Raw genomic sequence first — 19161 nt, 5'->3', positions numbered from 1 at the left:
ATGACTCAGAATTATGCAGACTCTTTCCGTTACTTCTCCCTTACTGCATCCATAGCAGCCATTTTACTGCCAGACTGGTAATGAGGCCCTTTGCTTGTTAAGCTCACCACAATACATGCTTTTACTTGCAACACTTCCAAATGCTTGTGTCGTGCCCTGGCAGGTAGCAAAACCTTAAGGCAGAAACAACCCATTTTCAAAGCACATACAAAAAGGCAGGACATGTTAATTTGATTGTTAGTGTTGCTGTGCAAAAAGCTATATCTACCCCTTGAGCGACGCCACGTGAGCAGTCACTAGAGAATATGGTGCCATGATGAGTAGCGAACAGTACCCAATGAATGAGTATGTGCAGCTAAAGATTAATAAGTAAGACGGTACTCACACACCTCCACCAGCCCTCTTAGATCAGCCCAAGCCCACTCTCTGTCTATCCCAAGATTCAAGTTGCAGAAAGCAGGTCGGTCTAGCTTGCCAGTCCTAGCATCCAAATTATGGAACTGACTTCCCAACCTACTCAGATCTGAACCGTCCTATCACTCTTTCAAGAGAAAAGCCAACACGTGGCTCTTTGAGCAGGATCACGTTGCCCCATGTCTACCATACCTAACACCACTCGCTGGCTTCCTGTATGGCTAGTCATTCGGCACGATTGACCAACACCTTATTCTGTAGCTTTTGTGCAATTCTTTGAATAGCTCTCTGCAAATTTTGTAAATATACTGCATAATCCATTGTAAAATTTGTATTGATAATTCATAACTCTATGTACATTTTTATTGCTGTTTATCTTATGTTCCCTTCACCCTGCACTGACTTGTACATTACGTTAAGTTTATTTTATTATGTAAGACCCTATTGTGACCTACTTACCTGTAAACTGTAACTGTAAGAAATGCACCCTGATGCCTTTGGGCCAGGCGCGCAATATAAATAAGCTAAATACAAATACAAACACTCATTGAAGTAACCATCAATACAGCACTATATTTTTCGGCACAGAGACAACACACAATGTCATGCTCAATAAAAAACTCTAAACACTAAAACTGTATTTTGGGTGCCCCTCTTCCTATTTTTATTCATGCAGTGACAGCAAGAACTTTATACTGAAAACACAACATAACAGCACAATTTTGGCCAAAGCACTCATTGTGTTTGTGGCGCTTGAATCACTGTTTTCGACCAGTTTCATCTGCAAATGGTTTGCAACTTTCTTCAGGACAATCTTTTCCAATCTAACTTTAAAAATGGCCTCTCTTATCAAACTATACAACAGAGTGAAACCGAAATACAGTGGATTAATGCTTGCATTTGTTGCCATACTCTCTTCAGCCTGTAGAGACTGTCCCAAGTAGAGACTCATAACATATGGCATGGTCGTGTGGATATTGTGTGCACACCCTCTCAGGATATCGGAAAAACAAAGAGGAGAGGGGACTGCGAGGAGAAAGGTCTTAATGTTTGATTGATCTAAAGCATGGTTACTCATTATGTGGCTCCCCAGATGTTTTTGGGTGTCAACTCCCATGATCCCTAGCCAGCAAAGTTAGTGGTGAGGAATTATGGTTGTTGTATTGAAAAACATCTGGATGGTTACATAATGAGTAACAATGCTCTTCGCCGAGGTATCGCCTGCCGGAGCGTTTGCTAAGCTTCTTCACTATGAATACAGACAGCCTTTCAGGCAGATAAGTGGTGCGTTCTTTGAAGTGAGATTGCAAAACATTGTCCTGAAGAAAGCTGGAAATAAGTAGCATCCGAAACAAGTCGTAAAACAGCAGTTAGGACATCATAAATATAATTGATGCTCCGGACAAAAATGTGCCTTTTTGTTGCCTTTTTAAAATACAGTTCCTGGTGTCACCACACGAGTGAAAATAAGGAAGGTCACCAGAGATATTGCTCTAGTATTTAAAGTTCTTTGTTGAGCCTGAAATGTTGTTTAGTCTCTGCGCTGGGAAAGGCGAAAATATAGTATTGTTGGATTGATCGGTAGCTTGATGATAACGATCATTCATATTTCCCTTTAGCTGCACACACTCATTCATCAGGTACTTTTTTCATAGTCGTTACAACAGACCACTCCTCTGGAGTACAGCTTGCTCCCCTTGTTTCTGGTGTATGTTAGACATAAGTTCAGTTTAGAGAGCTTTGATGATGCCAGAGCTTGTCTCAACTTGCAGCCCCGGCCGGTGCAATAGGCAGAGAAGGAATTCCGTATGTAACAGGGATGTGTTTTTCTTAGGGATAACTACTTATCTATGATTTAGAAATGAATGCTCTTTAAGAATTGCATTGTCCACAAGGATTTCTGGGGCCGGGTACCACAGTACATCCAACTCTCCCTTCCTAAGCACTTTCCTTCTCGAGCACTTCGCTCATCCACCTCCAACTCTCTGTTGGTCAGACACTTCTCCAGCCAGAGAGTGTGGGAGTAGATCTCTCCCCTCAGCTGGTGCCTCCCTCTGGAACATCCTCCCTGCCACTCCCAAACTTGAGCATGACTGCCTAAGGTTCTGGAAGCAACTCAAGACCTTCCTTTTCGCTTCCACTTTCTCTCTCTCTCTCCCCTGCTGATGACCCGTCTGCTGTGTTAACTGGCTACCTGGTCACCCTCTGAACCGTAATGGGCACGAGGCTCCTACACGACCAGTAACCCTTTGCACTGCCTCTGGGCTACTGCGCACTTAGGGACTGTATCTGCAACCCTGCAGTCACCTGCCTCCTAGCACTTACTCCGAGCCGGCCACCCTGGCGGAACTTACTTGAGCTTTGCCTATTGCACCCCACCGCTCATTCCCCCTGGCACTTCTCTCCCCTCTCTCTTGCACTTGCACAATCTGAATGACACACGGCCTAGTAAGATCGTTTGTTTTGTCCTCCCTTTGTCACCCCTTCCTTGTCTTGTCGCGCCTAGAAATACTTGTGTACAGGCGTGTTATAAATTACTTATCATATCATAAGAATAGTAATTATTGCACATACTTTGCTTTGGTGGGAAAGTCTTCTGAGGATCTGGGTCTGAGCACCATTTCAGAAGATCCTCACCACAAGTATCTTAAATCTAGTGTGAGCCCATCACCCACAATGCCAGGTGACCCTTTATCTCTTTGTGCTTAAAGGTTTAAAAGGAAATGATCAACATATGTTTATATCAGTCAATACAATGCATGTGCATGAGCACGCTCCAAACCTTCTCCCTTGGCTTGGAAGTGTACTGCAACCACCTTTGAGCCATTAGCATCGCATTACCACTAGAGTCATGCCAGAACTGTTCAGTCATGGTAAGGACACCGGGCCACTGTCCAACAGGGATAGATCGATGGTTAGCTGGGAAAATCTGAGCTGGAGGAGGAGAGAGAGAAAAGAGAAACGAGGTGGTCTTGCTATGGGGAAGATACCCAGGCCAAGGGGAAACCAAAGACCCCTTAAACCCTTTGTGTTGCAAGCTTTGCTGGTGGTGTGAAACTCTGACCAATTTGGAGAGTAAGGAGACCCCTTGAAACATTTCTTTTGCATGCCTTCCTTGGGGCGGGATACAGAGACCCAAAGGTGGCGAGAATAGAAGCCCCTCTAACGCTTTTCTTCACACCATGAGCTGGTGAGACACAGAGAGGTAGAGTATGGAATACCTTGAACCTGTTTGTTGTGTATCCAGCCTAAAGAGCCAACAATGCATACAACCCAGGAGGGCCAACCATGCACCTGGCCTAGGAGGTCTAAATGTGCATCCATCCTAAGAGGTCCAAATGTGCATCCAGTCCAGGAGGGCTAACTATGCACAAAGGCTAGGAGGACCAGCTGTGCATCCATCCCAGGAGGTCCAAATGTGCATCCAGTCTAGGAGGTCCAAATGTGCATCCAGTCTAGGAGGGCAAACTATGCACCAAGGCTAGGAGGACCAGCTGTGCATCCAGCCCAGGTGGTCCTAACATTCATCCAGTTTATGAGTGCTCAACATGAATCCAGCAAAGGAGGGCTAACCTTGCATGAAACCCACGAGGGGCAACCGTGTTTCAAGCCTGAGTGACATTTAAACTTGGCTCATGGCGATACTACACTGTCCACAGAGATTCACAGAGATGTATAGAATAAGGACTTTGGACCTCAGATCTCAAGGACCCCACTATCACTCTCAAGCGTTTGTGTTTACCTCGAACCTTCCCACTGTTGAATAGAGTGATAAACCGCTTTTGTGAGAGATTCCTCCTTAACCCCGTACTGTGAAATAATAGGACGCGCTTAATACCCAGAGGTTTCTAAGCGCGGACCCAGGGATCGAACCTGTGTTGCTCCATGCCGTCTTGCTTCCAAGGCGAGCACGTTGCCCCGGGGCTATCTTCCCGAGACTGTGTGTAAATAACCTTATCTTGAGTGGCAGCATTTCTGTGCATGCACTTGGCCCGTGAAAACCAGCAAGCAGGGAAGACAGGCACTTACCTCTCGAGGAGCTTGCACATCGATAAACTCCTGGTAGATCCGGTTAGCCTTGGAGGGCAGTTTGGAAGCAGACCGGGTCTTCTTGTACTCTTCGCATGCTATCCAGAACTCAAGGTTCTCATCACTGAATTCAGTCTTAAGAAATGCTCTGAATACAGCCCTGCCATCTGCAGAGGAGGAAGAGATTATCCACTTTAGGACAGAAGACAAACACACGAAGAAAAGAACCAAGGGACAGACGTGTGTGGGGTGAGGGGGGCGGGGGGGGGCAAGGAAGACAACAGTTTCCAAAGAGAATAGAAATGATGACCAAAGAAGTAAGGGAATACTGCCAAAAGCCATTTGTCTTCTACACTACATAGGACGGAGCCCACTATCTGCTAAACATTAGGGATGCATGAAGAATTCCAGACCCCAAAGTGTTGACCCTTATGTCTGCAAGGGAATGGAAGAAAGAGCCTGATGCATGTAGTAACACACATTCCGCGGGTCCCCTTTTGACCATTCTGATGGCCAGATGATACAAGAGTTGCAATCACTCTAAATGTTCTTGAAAGAAGCTTCCAGGACCATTGCTCACCAGGCTTCCTAAGGCCTATGAGAAGCTGTGCATGTCTTGCAAACTTTGAGACTACACGAATCTCTACGGAATTGGGAGCTGCCCTCTTGGCTAATTGGTACATGCAGAATCGGTAGATGAATCCTTTTTGCACTTTTGATTTGTAATCATTCCATGCACGCCTCATATGTTAAAAGGTCAAGCAGGCAGCTCAGTCCAATTATGGTAAACAAAAAAAACAATTGTGAATTTAGAGGCCGTCACGTACTTCACACATTCCCTCATGCCTTCCCAAGGTCAAATGAAGCTTGTTGTGGAATCTGCTCCAGATGGCATGCACCCCTCCCCCCACCCCCGCCTTGAGGATGCTGGAGCACAAGGGTCTGGCAGGCTTGTGTCCAGAGCCTTTAAAAGGACTGCAACTCTTGTATCATTTGGGCCTGAGGAAGCCAAATGGGGAATGTGTGAAACACGTTTCATCCATAAAAACATTTGCTTTTTGACCCTAAATGATTCCTGCTGGGCCTTTCGTCACATGTTAAATGAATGAATGAATAATTGCAAGTCACATGTACAAAAAAGGATGAATTATCTGCGGATTCTGTGTGATAGCTAAGTGAGAGCAACGGCTCTCAAATCCCCAGGGACTCAAGAATTCTCAAAGATTGAGCAACATTTACTACTGGTACTGGACCCCACACGTGACCTGGAAACAATTATTTGTTTAAAAAAATGGTGTTAAAAAGTTCTTTTGTTATACATTTATCAAGGAGGGGTGACAATTCACCCATTTTAACAATCTTCTGGAATAGGCCTGATCGACCCGATCAAAGACATGTTCAGCATTTATAGACACCACTGCACTACTTAGTATTAATATTGATCAAATTCATGCCGATTATTGCTTTGGCTCTGCCTCTCAGATTCAACTTGGCAAGCAGATTCAGAAGCTGCGATGAAGGATGTCTTAGTAAACAATCATTTACAACCTTGAGCACAGTCCAAACATCTGAAGTCAGTATTATGGAAGATTGGGCTAAGTCTTTTCTGGTTCACTCCAGGAATTTTGGTTGAAGACAATTTGCAGACATTAAAGGCCGCTTATTGGGAATGGGCATCGCAGGATTCATTGCGCAGCACTATGGCTTGCCAGTTCAAGCCAAGGTAATCCCCGAGCAAAGCGAGGGCCTCGGCAAGGGCTGCTAATTGTCCCATGTGTGGCAGCGCAAAGGAGGATCAAATCCATTTTATGTTTATTTGCCCACGCCTGAGGAATCTTAGAAGGAAATGGCTTTTATCTGTTTTTAAATCAAACAATATTGAAATTTTGCTTGGAAAGCTTGATTTTTGCAAAAATCCAATTCTAGGGTATTTGGAGTCTGAAACTTTCTTATGAAAGCCTGGAGATATCTGCAAAATTATAGTAAATAGGGCCATTTTAAAATGATTTGCTTTGTATTCAGAGTATGAATGCTACTTACATATATTCTTCAGTTTTTGCTGTTATTTTTTCTTGTCTTTGGTAATAGGTTTAGGAGTCTTTTTTATATTTCAAGTGTTAAAAGTCATAAACTTGTGTTTTTGTTTTTGTATCTAATTATGGCTATGACACTATAAATAAAAAATTACAAAATAAAAATATTATACTGCCAGTTTTTAGTAACTTTTGTACGTTCAAAGATAATGAATTTTGGTCTTTTTGAGCTGACCTGGCTTATTCCTATCCCTGAAACTATTGGATTGTTAATGTTATACATGTTACTCCAGACTGTTTGCATAACTGTAAAAAGCTTATACTCTGGTGATTTGACTCCATAGTTTATCTATGCCAGGCTTATTGTTGCTGTATTTCGAATGATGTTATAGTAACTTGTAGGGCAATTACATTATTTATTTATTTGTGTGATAATTGTATCTGTACATGGCTTTTATGGTTCAATGTTAACCAAAAAAAAAGAATTATATTACTAAAAATTATTTTGTAAAACCATTGAATATTTATTTTATTGTATTTATTTACAGCGCACATAACCCATAGGTATCTAGGCGCTAGTTTCATTTATAACACACTCCGTTTTTTTTCTTCCAAGCGCGAGTCTGGGATTTGAATCCTGGCATTTTAAGGAGACGTTTAGGGCTAAGGACATAGATCTTGTCTTTGATCTGTTAAGTTTTAGGAAGTTGGAGCGCATTCATGACTCAATGACTCCAAGTACCCTTAAGATAATATGGTCATTGGGCCTTCTGAGTGGAGACACTTAGGTATTGCTGTGACTCATCCTGGTAAGAGTGGGACTTCAAATGGTAGTCTCTCAATAGATCCATTCGAGCTTTAACGCTTATGTTAAATATATAGGAAGACAGTGGTGATTCCTGAAATTAGCTGCACCGGAGAAGACGTGAGATTTCCCAGTTTAACACAATGCTTCCTATCGAGATGGAGAAAGACAAGCATCTGTGGGCTTGGTCAGTCTTCACCATGACTGATTTCAACCACTCTAGTAGGACGGTGCGGTCCACCAAGGTTGGGGGTTGCATGAACTGTCATAATAGGTGGTCTGTAAAAGGTAATCTCAAACTGTGGACAGTTCTGATTCAGTTTTGCGTTGTAGGTGGAACCATGATTGGTCGTGGTTCGAGAAAGGCTGGCCTTCTATATGGAGTTAAAGCTGGGCTGTCACTTCTTTTGTAACTGGCGAAGCAAGGTAAGGGAGTCTTTTAATAGGGTAGTAGCAAACTGGATATTTAGGTAGAAAGGGTTTTGTTTAGCAAAGGGCTGATGAGGGAGTATTTGAGCACGTTTGAAACTGTGACATATGACATTATGAATGGAATTGGGGGTGGGAGACAGCGGTCATCTGCTTATTTGGCAAGTCGGAGCACCCTTAGGTGAAGAAGGTTGGTGGCTTCCTGGACTTGCCATAAGTCAAACCAAAGTGGCTAGGCTGAACCCATGAAATACAATTCAAGAAGACATTCATTTTTGGCTGTACCACCTCAAAGCATCCATTCACAAATCTACCTATTAATAAGTCGGCTAAGCAGATTTACCAAGTGAGTGCAAATAGAAGATAGACTACGCTTACCCACTGTTTATGTACATATGGATGTTTAGCTAGTGAAGCTAACCCAAGTCTCACATGCCCAGGAATGCCAGAGTTTCCAGAAAATATGAGGATGAAGCAGCACTTAAGTCCCCAGATAGAAAGTTGACCATCTCAAGAATGAAACTGCAGACCTCAGCCAAGCAATGCAGAAGAAGTCTCCATATACAAGATATGCGGGAACAATGGAGACAAGGACATCAGGATTTTTCACCAGGTAGATTCTAGGGACTATCCTGAGAAGGGGATTTTTCAGCCATTCTTTGCTCACCTCCTGGTAGCCGTGGTCAAGCAATCCATGCAAACCTCTCAAAAGGGGATCCAGGTGAATGAGATGTGGCTTACGCATTATCACATTTAATACAAGGGACTGCCTAGACAGGGGTGCAATTTATATGCTAAATATCTTGAAGATACGTGCACTTATATTCTGGAGATCAGACACATTCTGGTTACTCTTCCCAATGTTCTCTCACCAATAGATATAAAATCCCAAGACCATTCCACAATCATCATAAAATGGAACCCACAAACTCTCATGCCATTGGATAACAGCGTTATATGAAAACCACTTTCAGCCCAATGACAGAGTGGGAGTCAGTAGTTTTGCCTAGCCTTAAACTCAAATAACCAGACTCCTCAAGACTCCCAAATGACCTCTTTTATACCCAACTAACTCACTCAGCGTTCAATCTATACTAACACCCTTACATTACACTCAGACAATCCCCCACACAAACATGGCAGCTTTATGCTTATAAGCACTTCCCCTAAAAGACCACCCTCCCTTGACCAGTGGCTCTCCCAGTGTCCCAGCACTGTCCTCTAACAGATATGGATGTTCCCCTCTGGACACAACACATAACCATGTGTCACCATTACAAACTACATTGAACCATTATGGTTCTCAGGATGTTATGTAATTCCCTCCTGTACTAATCAACTCCACAGCCTCTCGCCTGCCTTTCCCGCTACCCAGTTACACCACCCACTTATTTTTTTAAGGAGTCACATGCCACGAGGCTACCAAAATTGGCTTTTTGAGCTATAGAAGACCAATTTACATTACAATACATTACAATTCATTAACAATAATCATATTCATTGTGTGTAGTTGAAAGCAATGAGGGTGCTCAGAACACAGGCTTTATATACAGATGGAGAGTCCATCCTGCATGCCAGTGCCATACTCCCAGGCATTCATGTGATGGGTCTCCTGTGCCCCATGTTCTGCCCACCTCCTTACCTCTTCTGGGCATACCACTTGCCCCTTTATCTCCTTCCTTCTCATTGGCACTCTCAAGTGAGGGCATGGAAATGGAAGAGGTGCTCAGAGCAGCACATTCTATTTCGATGGTGGACATGTTTTTTGTTATATCCGATTCAGACCTCACAGGTTGTGCGCTTGGCCATGTCATTTGACTTTTAAGAGACTCTTTGAAACCTAATGGTTCACCCAAGCGTGCTAATAGCAGTAACAGACCTTCCTTTGGGACATACCGGGTGGTAGGAACTTGGGCCTCTCAATAAAGGCCCTTGCACACTTGGACCACAGGCCGTTACCACCCGATATAGCCTTCACAATGTGGTATTTTTGCTTGATTGCTATTTTCCTCGCTTGACTGGAAGCTATTTTCCCTTGCACCACCAATGTTACCTTCATGAAGAAATGTGATGAGAACCAAAAATAAATCTCACAGTTCTTGGTTATATCTTGTTTGAACTGTAGTTATATTCAAGGGTGTTGGCACTTTCCCTGCCGATGTTGGAACCTTTCTAGCTATGGAATCTAACTTTCTATTCTTCCAATCAAGAGTGACTGATGACGTAGTCACTGCTGTACCGCAGTGGTGATAATCGATTCCACTGACTGTTTGCCTCTACAGATAGAACATATAGAAGATGTGTATATGTAACTCCTTGCTGAGATTTGAGGGTTAGGAAAGAGATCCCTCAGTGCTATCAACCCGTCTCCCGCAACCTGATGAAGACATGGAATCCTTTATGCACACATAGGGTTCAAAGCATGCACATTTATGCATATTGGGCAATGTTTTGTTACATTTTCTTACTGTGTCACCTGTGCACTTGTGAAATATATTGCATAGAATGACACAACACCTTCACACACTTCTTCACTGTGCCCCTTTTATTGTTCCCTATCCTCTAGGTCAGACAATAGTAATGATGATGAGATGCCCGATGATGATCTAGACACAGAGTATGCTCCATCATAGCCGGTGGGGGAGGGGAACAAGCAATGCTGTTGGAAAGCAGTGATAAGGAAGTGAAAGGTGAATGACACCACCACAAACGCAGGGGCTGTAGTATTAATTGACACGTGTTCCCCCTACACCCACAATGGTATACCGACTCTTTGTGTAATAGACTTCCTGTTGCATATCAGAAAGGATATCAAATCATTGCATGGCATCCAGAACTCCACCAGCGCAACCACCTCCAGTGCCATCACACCCACATGAATCCAGCCTCTGCACTGCCAACACAATACAAAAGTGAAACGTGTGCCAGTACTTCACAGAAAATAAAATGCAACTAAAAGATGCTGGAAAAAAATTTGCCAATGGAAGGCAATGACAAACTTGGGTATCACATCTATGCAGTCCCATATGCAGCAGCATCATGCACAGACATGGGAAGAAGTCAACACATCTGTGGTACATACTACTTTGTACTATCAGACAAGTAGCATTCCTCCACCAGTCCACACTTTTCCCCTTGAAATTACTTCAGCTGCACCAGTGCTTACTTCACCATGCACATGTGGACCAGTGGTCAGAGCAGTGACTGCATATTCACCACAGCAAACTGTGTGGCCTTTCCTTTCTACAACGGCCAAGAGGGGTATCAGAGCAATTCAGGAGGTGCCAGGCGTGGACATTAGGCACCATGCATCACAAAGGAGAGACACTGGGCAAATTTGCAAGCATACTTTGCTGCAGCCCTTGCAACACAAATTGGTGCCAGAATACAGGCAGCAGCAAGAACAACAAACAGCCCAAATGTTTTCAAGACACTCAGGCATGCCAAGGTCATGAATGACAGTGGCATCAATGGGCAGTCCACCTCCATCACTTGTTGATAGATTTGAGAGCAGTGCAGGAGCTGCCTACTACAGGGAGCAGAATCTGTGGGACACCCACGTTAAGGACTCGGGCATCTTGATAGCAGACAGTTTATCTAGAACAGACGCACACCATCAGCCACATAGATTCTTGATGCCTTTCTACTTGACAATACACCTGAGGGAATGGGTGATGACCTGATACAGTTGGAGGTCTGAACCCCACAAACAAAAGACTGATGTTGCAGAAGGCAGCCAGGAAGGCCACCCCGCAAGGTTGGCCTTTTGCTCATCCCATACCCCTCACCATTTAAGGGGGGACCCCACTCCTTCCACTCTGCGGCCCTGCCACTCTCTAACTCCCCACTCCCACCATTTACTTCTACTGGCCACCATGGCCTCTCCAGGCTTCCCTTCAAACTGCATCCTCAGAAAACAGACATACGACGCATCGTGCAATGTGGTGCACCCTTATCTAAATCGTTTTTTTCAGGGACACAGTCTAGCAACTGCAATGACCGGTTACAGCATTGATAGAGCAGGCAGTGTGTCTGGCCCGCAGAATTCGTGTGAGTTGCCATCCCCACACACAAGTGTCCACTGTGAGAAGGTTTCTAGTGCAGTTGGAGCTCTGATCGCTAACTGCAGGAGAAGCCTCACAGTGCCGTTTATAAAACCAATTAACACTTCGTTGCAGGAAACTATGGGACATCTACCCACAACAAACACACCAGTTCAGGAAAAGATGTTGATGAATTGATACCGAGTAGCATATGTCAGGCACTGAAAAGTGGAGCGAGCTGTTTTGTGTTGTGGGTGGTTGGAAAAAAGATAGCTGCAGTAGTGACTGTGACTGAATAGACCTGAGTGACCAGTTTCTGCCTTACACATTGCATTGCATAGAATGAGATGCATTGCATTCCATAGAATGGAATTTCCCATTCCCCATTTGGCCCAATGGGGAATGTTCGGCGCTATTACCGCCAGCGCTAATAGCACCGAAAATTGGCAAAATCACAGCAGATTTGGTCAGAGCTGGGGGTAAATCCTCCAAACCCGTGATTTGGTGGACCCTTGAATGCAGTGGTAATGGCGTTACCACCGCATTTAAGGGTTACCGCCAAACTCGTGATGAGGCAGATATCTTGTATGGGTTAATTGTATCGACTTGGCTAATGCTACTCTTGTATCTGTATTTGGGGGCATAGGGAGTGACTACTATGTACTTTCCATATTTGTATGTCTGTATTCTGGCTCACAAAAAAAAAAAAAAAAAAACAGGCTTTCATGTTCTTATGTTGTTATGTGTGCAGCCACTTCTTAAGTTTCTTGTGTGTTTTCACTGGGCGCTGCTCGAGTTTTCCTCAAAGGGTGCACTCACCCACTAAGATTCTCATGTCATTTCAAAAGATTCAGCCATCCAATACAGTTGTCAGGACGCCACTACCCAATAAAGCCTTCAGGTATTTTCACAGGACACAGCTGCCCACCAGGTTTCTCAGGTGTGTCTCACAGGGTGCAGCTGCCTGCTAAGATTCTTGGGGGTTTTCAGAGGGTGCAGCCATCCCTTACAGTTTTTAGTTGTTTTCACAGGGCACACTGCCCACTAAAGATCTTAGGTTCTCTCACAAAGCATCTCATAAAGTTGTCGGGCTCTATAAGCAGTGCTATCCAGCATCATTACTCAATGCGATGCTTTTAAATGTCCTATCAGAACTGGGCTACGTTTGAATTTTTCCGTCACTCACTTACAGGTACCTCTTCCAATCTGCTCAATCATTCAGCATATTTTTGCTTGTCATTTTAGCTTCTGTGAGAGGAGGTCAGAAAGTGCCTGTTGTGAAAGATGTGCAAGCTGGGGCATCTTCTTCTACACATGAAAGTCTAAAAAGTGAATCCCCTCCCCCTGCTTATGGAACCTGACCCCGGCATGGATGTGCAAGAAATAAGGTGACCCAAACCCTTCATGGAAGTTACTTACCAAATGATTCAACAACTTGATGACAGATGGTGTGCTTTTGAGAACGGGATGGGTGAAAATGAAAACAGAATTAGTGTTGTAGATGATATATCACCCAGAGTTTTACACCTTGAAAAGGGCGTTAAGAACTTTAAAAGCATAATGAGGATTTGGAAACTAGAGGCAGACGTAACAACCTTTGCTTATCCGGTGTGCCAGAGGGTTGTGAGGAAAGTGACGCTCTTCTATTTCTACAGAACATGCTTCCTGCTTTGCTTAATATTTCACTAGAAGTAGTTCTTAACATCCAATGGGTGCACCGCATTGGACCTGTTACAGGGTCAACAGCTCCATGCTCAGCACTGTGCATTAGGATCTTCTTAATGTTGGAATATACCCTCTTGCAACTCATTGTTACTAAGGGAAAGGAAAATAATAGTCTTATGGTAGGTTCCATGGTGTGGACAATGTAAAAAGTATAACATATACATTTTTCAAATTTTGTTTTTTTAAGCGTTTTTAAGCCATATGCAATGCTTGGATATGTGTGTGTGTAATGTCCAGCATACTTTCCCACATGCTACAAAGCTGAAACTTGACGTGTGGGACGGTTCGTGGTGTAGACAATGTAACAAGTATAAAATATACCTTTTTCCAATGTTTTCTTTTTTAAGCAGTCTGCAATGCTTACCTGTGCCAAATGGCTTGTTGTGCCATAGTACTGCCGTAGTTCTACATTCATTGTTCCTAAAGCTCAGCAGTTCATGAAAACTTCAGCACTTCATTGTTCCTAAACTTTCCACACTATCAGCATTCTAGCTGACATTAGCTGCCCTCACTTTTGAAGTCATGCAGGTGACACAAAACAGTGCTTTTGTAGTATTACTGGTGACAAGAAACGGTGCATGTCTCTTCAAGAGTGTTCGCAATGACGTTGTACATCACATTGTGGCAAATCTCTCATGATAATTACAGAAACTTCATTTCCCATGGAAGATGATGAATTTAGGCCATCTCAACAGTACAAAGCTTACATACTTCAGCCGTACACGTACAGCACTTATTTTGATGTCACTGCTGCTCCGGCTGTAGATCGGGACACCAATAATGTTGCGATGCAATCTCAGCGCTCCAACTCAGACTAGCTGGAATCGATTTCCGGGATTCATGCTTTTCTCATGGTCAGCTTTATGTGGCTTGCTCCAGAGTTAGAAACAAAGACAATGGGCCTCATTACAAATGTGGCATAAAGGCAACAACGGCGCCGTAAGTGCTACCGGCGCCGTTCTTACCTCTCTGCCACATTATGAGTTCTGCTTGCCGGAGCAAGGGCTGAACACATTGTCATGACCACGCGTGCAGACTGGCACCCATGAGCAGAACTCGTGATTGCACCGGCACTGTTATTAACGGTGCCGTTGCAACCATGCTCCCGACCCCCATTCTGCCCTATGGAGCAGAATGGGGATCGGGAGGCCGGCCATACTGGCACCCGCGAATGGGCAATTACGGGCCCATTCATCTCGTAATGGGCCGGTAATGGCCCATTCACGGATGGCGGGGCCGGTAGCGAGTTTGGTGGTAGCTAGCTCATTACTGTCAAACTCGTAATGAGGCCCAATTTGTTCACACTAGCTCCTACGGGAAAGACTAGCATTATTTTCTACAAAGCAGCATTGGTTTAGTTAATTAAGTAAAATTCAAACTAGGGCTGAAGTAGGAATTACTGTGCTACCCCTAGTAGTGATTGATAAAATCAGATCGTATGATACATTGCTACCATTGAATCTACCAGTGACAATTTCTTGAATGCCTCCATTAGTTGTTTCTGATTTCTTTGTACTGTGTTTTGTGTATTGTGGAGTTCCGTCATATGTGTTATATTGAAATAATTTCGGCAGGGATGTCAGATGGGTGCCTACTCTTCCCATGGGTCTTTTCTGTTTTTGCCCTTCTGGTGGTACCTAGTCCTACATTTTCTCTCTCCCCTCTCCTTTTGGTAACTTAACTAATTCTTGCTATATTCTCTTTCTTTTCTTTTAAACTACCCTTTATCATTACTTTCATCTTATTCTCTAATATCAGTGATTATTTATGTACATTTTTACAACTTCCCTACTCCTTTTGTGTTCTCCCCGTAATGTTGTACACATTTTGTTAGGTACAACATCCACAAATGAATGTCACTCTTACAAATATTCAATCGCTGGAGTACTCCTCCGCCACTGTGGTATTATGCTCACATATGTATATATTCTTGTCATTACAGATTTTTTGAATTTCTATAATGGTGTTTAAATCTGCGCCATGGAATGTTAAGGGTATCAATAACCCGATTAAAAGACATAAGATAAAATGTTATTAGGTCAATAGACCTTTTTTTAAAAACAAAAACAAAAAAACAATTTAGAAAGACCGCTCTGTGACTGCACAGAGCAGACTTTCTAAATTGAACTGTCAGCCCCTGTGACACACACAAGTGCGTGTAGGACCCGGAAGCAGCCAAGAGGGAGATCGGGTACGTTTTTGTGTGTGTACATGTAAGTGTGTGTGTGTGTGTTTTAGGAGAGCTTGGGAGGGAGGGAGGCAGTGGGGGCTGAGGGAGGGGGTTTTGGGGGATGAACCCCCCGATTTGGACTAAGAACAGTAAGAGAATGTGGATGCTTGGGGTGAGAGTGGGGGTGATTATTGGAGATTGGGCTGGTGGACACTTGGCAGCTATCTGATCCTACTGATTTTGATTTTACATTTTAATCCCTCACCAATGATACGCTGTCAGGCCTGGATTATGTTTGAGTATTCAAAACCCTTTCTGGGGCTATAATTGACTCATAAATTGCAAATATATCTGATCATGCCCCTGTTATCACTTAATTTGACCTTCTGGATATTCAGTAGTGATTTCAGTGGTGATGGTGTAGTTTTGGTTCTTATGTGCTTTTGCCATTGTTCATAATGATCCGTCAGGACTCTGTTTGCCTTCAGTCTGTCTTTCAGCACAGTCACGATTTGGTCTGCTCTCATTTTGTTGAGATTCTGCAACACAAAGTGATACTGCATTTGACTATAGCTGTGCATTATATTTATACTGAAGCTGAGCCAACGTTTGCGTCAGCCCCTTCCTTTTTGCTCCTCGCTGTTTAGGGATACCCTTGTGGAGGAATAGGAGTTAAACTACAATTGAACAAGAGGATGCCAAAGGTGTGATCGCTATTAATGAAGAAGATGAAATAATAGCATCCGTGGACCAAAGTCTGTACCTGGCCTATTCCATGTAGAAGTTGAAATATTGTGAAGCAGATGAAAATGGAATGAAAAATCAGCACCAATCACCAATTACAGTTCTGCAACATGTAAATCAAGCATACTTAGCTGTAATCTCATGACATTTCACAATGTGCATATTATTTAAAAACTGATAATTGTGCTGGAAAAAAAGCCATTCTTTTCACACTGTGCATATTGATTAAAAACTGATAATTGTGCAGGAAAAAAATCCCTTCTGGATATCAAAAAGTATCCTAATAGATGGAGATTAAATAATTCCGTGTTGCAGGATAAGCAGTCTGAGCAATCCTTTCACACATTCCAACAGCAGTATTTTTAAAATAATCAAGATGAAGTTACATCCATGGTTAATAATTGGCATGCTTTTAAAGCAGCTTTAAGAGTACATGTCATCGCTTATGTGAGCAAGCAGAGAAAATAACCTAAAAAGGAAGTGGAGGAGTTGTTTTTGCAGCTCACTAATTCTGAGATACAGCATTACCAATTTCCTACTGAACACGGACGTCTTAGGGTTTTGTCTTTATGCTTCCAAATTAATAAAAAAATTAACTAAACAAACCTCTGGTGTCATTCTAAAATATAAATCTTAGATTTATCAACCTCTGTCAACGCTAGTCGAGCACTTGCATCTTACCTTAAGGCTAAAAAGTTTTGAACCTTTGTTTCCCACATTAAAAATTGAAGTAATGCTACAGTAACAGATATAGGAGCGATTATGCAAGTCTTTAACATTTTCTATAGTCATTTGTATTCTCCTGAAACTGTGCTTCCTTCATCTAATCTTAAATCCTATTTTGATAATATAAGCAGAGTCTCTTACTCTAATTTAGATCTTAAAGGTTTGCACAAGAAAAATCTATGTGTGAAATGGCTCAAGCAATTAAAGACATACAGAAAGGGAAATCCCCTGACCCAGATGGTTTAAGCATTTATTAATTAAGTAATGTCTCCAAAATGTTATCCTCTAAGCTTGAAGCACTATTCGCTTACTTTTCGAAAATAAGTTTTTCATCTGTGAAGTTCACAGAGGCGCTATTAATTATTTTTCCAAAATCTCAGAAAGACTCTGGTCTTCCAAAGAATAATAGACCTATTTCCCTAATTAACATTGAATGTAAGATTTTTGTCAAAATTCTCTCTAATAAAATTCAATCTTTTCTTCACCGGTTGATGAAATCAGATGAAGTTGGGTTTATTAAAGGAAGACCTATTTAATCCAATGCTGCATTACTAATGGATATTATCCACCTTATTAAGAATGATAAAAAAAGATATTGACGATTTCACTGCAATTGCTTTAGATGCCAAGAAGGCCTTTGACAGGGTGGACTGGATCTTAGTTTTCCATCCATTACGGTGGCACAGTTGTCGTGAAGGCTTCATCCCTCTCATAAAACTCCTCTTTTCAGACCACAGAAAATTGTTATCAATGGTCAATCCTCATTATTTTACTCTCTCAAAAGGGGAACTAGGGAAGGGTGTGCCTTATTTTATATGTCCTTTCCCTTAACTCTTTATTGGAACTTATTAGAAATGATGAAATGATATAGATAGCTCCAGTGTTAAGAATGGCAAATATAAGACTAAAATTGCGGCTTTCACTTTGATGACATACTTATACTCCTAACATAAAACTAATGTTCATCTGCCCGATTTACTGAACAAATTAGAACTTTTTTCTTCAGTTTGTGGGTATAAGCTTAACAGGGATAAAACCAAAGTTCTGCCCCTCAACCCATTTTTTCTTAAACATGAATTAGATTCATTTGTTCTTTAATGGTGTGATAATTCTTTACAATTTGCCTCATCGTTTGGCAGTACCATTAAACTTAACACTGATGTGTTGCTTAGTAGGCTAAGAGACTTAACATCTGCCTGGTCCCCTCTATACTTGTCCTGGTGGCGACTTTTACAAACTATTAAAATTATGCTCTCACCTATCATTCTTTATTATCTGCAAACTCTTCCAGTTCTCCTCCCCTCCTCCTTTTTTCGATCCATCAACACAATCCTGGTTAATTTTGAATGGGGCGCAGGGAAATAAAAGAGAATTGCCTTCAGCAAACTCAAGGTGCCATATGAAAACGGAGGGGTCCATTTTCCAGACGTCAAGTGCTATCACGGTGCGTTTATATTGAAATGGGAGCATATTTGGTTGTCCTCTGCTTGAGATATTGAGATCCCTGCATGGCTTATTCTAGAAAATGATATGATGTCCTCAATTAGTTTATGTGATGATTTATATTTCGGCCATTTGTCCACTTCTCTAGCCCTATTAAGGCCTCTTCTAATGCTCTTCTGGTCTTTCTATTACCCCTTTACTAGGTCTCCTTTCAATTGATTCTCACCTTATCTGTGGCATAATAAATCAATTACTGTTAATGGGAAAACTCTGTATCGGAAGCTCTGGCTAAACAAAGAAATGTTGGAGGTTTTTGAGGTGTATTCCTTGACAAACTTGAAATAGTTCTCATCTAATCCAGAGAAGCATCACAGTTGATCCATAGCCACAGGTGGAGATATTCCCAAGATAGTATCCACAAGGTTCTTCCCTCCCGCATAGTGTGACACAAACATGTGACCTCATCCATGCAACAATGGTGCTTTTCATAATTCAGGGTGTGGCCCCTGGCTAGGATTATGTTCAAGACTGCACAACCTGGCATTGTATTCATTCATGTCATTGCCCATCTCCAATATGTAATCTTGGCCATAAGCTTCC

General features: G+C 42.5%; 1 protein-coding gene across 2 annotated transcripts in view; it reads right to left on the bottom strand.

The window, feature by feature from the left end:
- The window catches only part of RGS8 (regulator of G protein signaling 8), a 343646-nt gene that overhangs the window by 13638 nt on the left and 310847 nt on the right, over positions 1-19161 (bottom strand). For both annotated transcript variants that reach the window (XM_069641418.1, XM_069641417.1), the window contains exon 4: positions 4444-4610. In XM_069641418.1, the coding sequence (XP_069497519.1) occupies positions 4444-4610 (167 nt within the window). The remainder of the gene's footprint in view (positions 1-4443; positions 4611-19161) is intronic.

The sequence above is a fragment of the Ambystoma mexicanum genome, chromosome 1q (assembly GCF_040938575.1).
Source record: "Ambystoma mexicanum isolate Mex_15411 chromosome 1q, UKY_AmexF1_1, whole genome shotgun sequence".
Classification (NCBI taxonomy): domain Eukaryota; kingdom Metazoa; phylum Chordata; class Amphibia; order Caudata; family Ambystomatidae; genus Ambystoma; species Ambystoma mexicanum.
Note: the sequence above shows the minus strand (reverse complement) of the source record. Positions and strands in the feature narration are given on the sequence as shown.